Source organism: Aureococcus anophagefferens, assembly GCF_000186865.1.
Source record: "Aureococcus anophagefferens unplaced genomic scaffold AURANscaffold_33, whole genome shotgun sequence".
NCBI classification, from domain to species: domain Eukaryota; class Pelagophyceae; order Pelagomonadales; family Pelagomonadaceae; genus Aureococcus; species Aureococcus anophagefferens.
The window spans coordinates 129,656-131,335 of NW_008705591.1; the positions used below are offsets into that span (position 1 = coordinate 129,656).

General features: G+C 56.7%; 1 protein-coding gene across 1 annotated transcript; it reads left to right on the top strand.

The window, feature by feature from the left end:
- Window positions 1-719: 719 nt before the first annotated feature.
- Window positions 720-1,680, top strand: AURANDRAFT_55161 (hypothetical protein; the record flags this gene model as incomplete). Its single annotated transcript, XM_009042515.1, has 5 exons — window positions 720-814; window positions 940-1,065; window positions 1,123-1,235; window positions 1,296-1,404; window positions 1,446-1,680. Coding segments are annotated over 5 exons (612 nt in total), but the record flags the coding sequence as incomplete, so codon positions are not given.

Consider the following 1,680-nt stretch of genomic DNA (forward strand, 5'->3'; position numbering starts at 1 on the left):
TCGGCGCGCGCGTCAATGGCCGCATCCACGAGCAGCTCCCACGTGTGGAAGGTCGCGCGGCGGAACGCCAAGACCGTCGCCGCGTGCGACGTGTGACTCCGCGCTCGCCGTCGTCTCCCGCCGCGCGCGTCCCGCGCCACAGAGCACCTCGCAACGATCTTTTAGCAGAAACTCATAAAAAGAGGCTAGATCGACGAGGAATCGGGGTGTTTCGACGGGACAACGGTCCTTTAAGCGCGGCTATGGTTTACCCCAAAATCGGGGTCTGCTGGGGGTGCCTCCGCGTGGCGGGAGCCGCCCCACGTGCGGGCGCAGCCCTTTTGTTTCCTCGTCCTCCATGCTCCCGCCTCGGGGGGACTCGGAGCACGAGTATGTTCTGTGACATGCCACGTACGTTGGAGCTCTTACTAAGCTACGTACACCCTAGGGGCCCCCGTAGGTCTTAGGTAATTCCGGTAATGCTCGGCCCTGGGAACTCCGCTCAGCCTGGTCCTCGGTTTCAAACGCCCGATTGTCGGATGCGCGCGCTCTTCCGCAAGCCCGGAGATAGCTGCCCATGCCCAAAGCTACAGAGCTTCATGTGCAGAATACAGGTTCGTAATCTGCAAAATATTTCACGCCTGGAGGCTTGTTTGCTGCGACTGTGGGATGCCTAGGGGCACCTCCCTAGCCTCTCCCTCTTGTAGGACTAGGCTTATTATCACGAGCATTCGCAGCGTATTGAGTTTCTCCGCCCAGAGAGCGAGATGACCATGTGTCAAACCTCGACGTCTACAAGCTGAGACATGTCGACCAAGGGGAAGTTTGTCATCAAGTGCGTCACTGCGCTACTCCAAATACGATCGCAAACATCTCTAACTTGAGTTTTGTTGACAAGGGGCGGGGCTCCCATTTCGCGCCTATCAATTTTTCACGTACCTATCGTCTTTCTTATTTTAGGCCATTTCGGCCACACTGTCAAATGGACGCGGAGCAGGCGCAGCGGATCTGGGCGCAGCTTCGCTTGGCTGTTTCGGAGATTTACAACAAGAACGCATCTGTCTTGTCGTTTGAGGAACTGTACCGGTGCCCGAGCGGCGCGGGAATATAAAATGGATTGCGCTCAGTGATTCTGGTTTGTAGCAATGCGTATAATCTCGTCCTACACAAGCACGGCGACCTGCTGTACGACGGAGTCCAGGAAACGGTTGAAATGCGACTCCGCTCAGCGCGTCCTCGCTGTGTTTGTACGCTCTGTAGTCATGAAGACGATGCCCAGCGTTCGCAGGTCGCCGAGGCGGTGGCTTCGAGCCCAGACGAGCAGCTTTTGAGCCAGATCTGTGAGCAGTGGAAGGAGCACCAGGTGACCATGGTCATGGTTCGTGATATCCTCATGTACATGGATCGCACGCGCGGAGCCCCGGGGTCTTCTCATGCACCGCCCTCTTTCTTAGGACAGGCTTTAGGTATGTCCCACAGAATAAAAAGATGGCCGTCTACGATGTCGGCCTGCGGGCATTCCGTGAAACGATTACACGCCATGACCATGTGCGCGACCGACTGCGGTGTGTGTTGCTCGAGAACGTGAGGATTGAGCGGGCCGGGAGGTTAATCGATCAGACTGGGATGCGATGCGCGCTTTATATGCTTGCTGATCTTGGGATTGAGAGTAGCAGCGTGTATGAAGAGGACTTTGAGTGC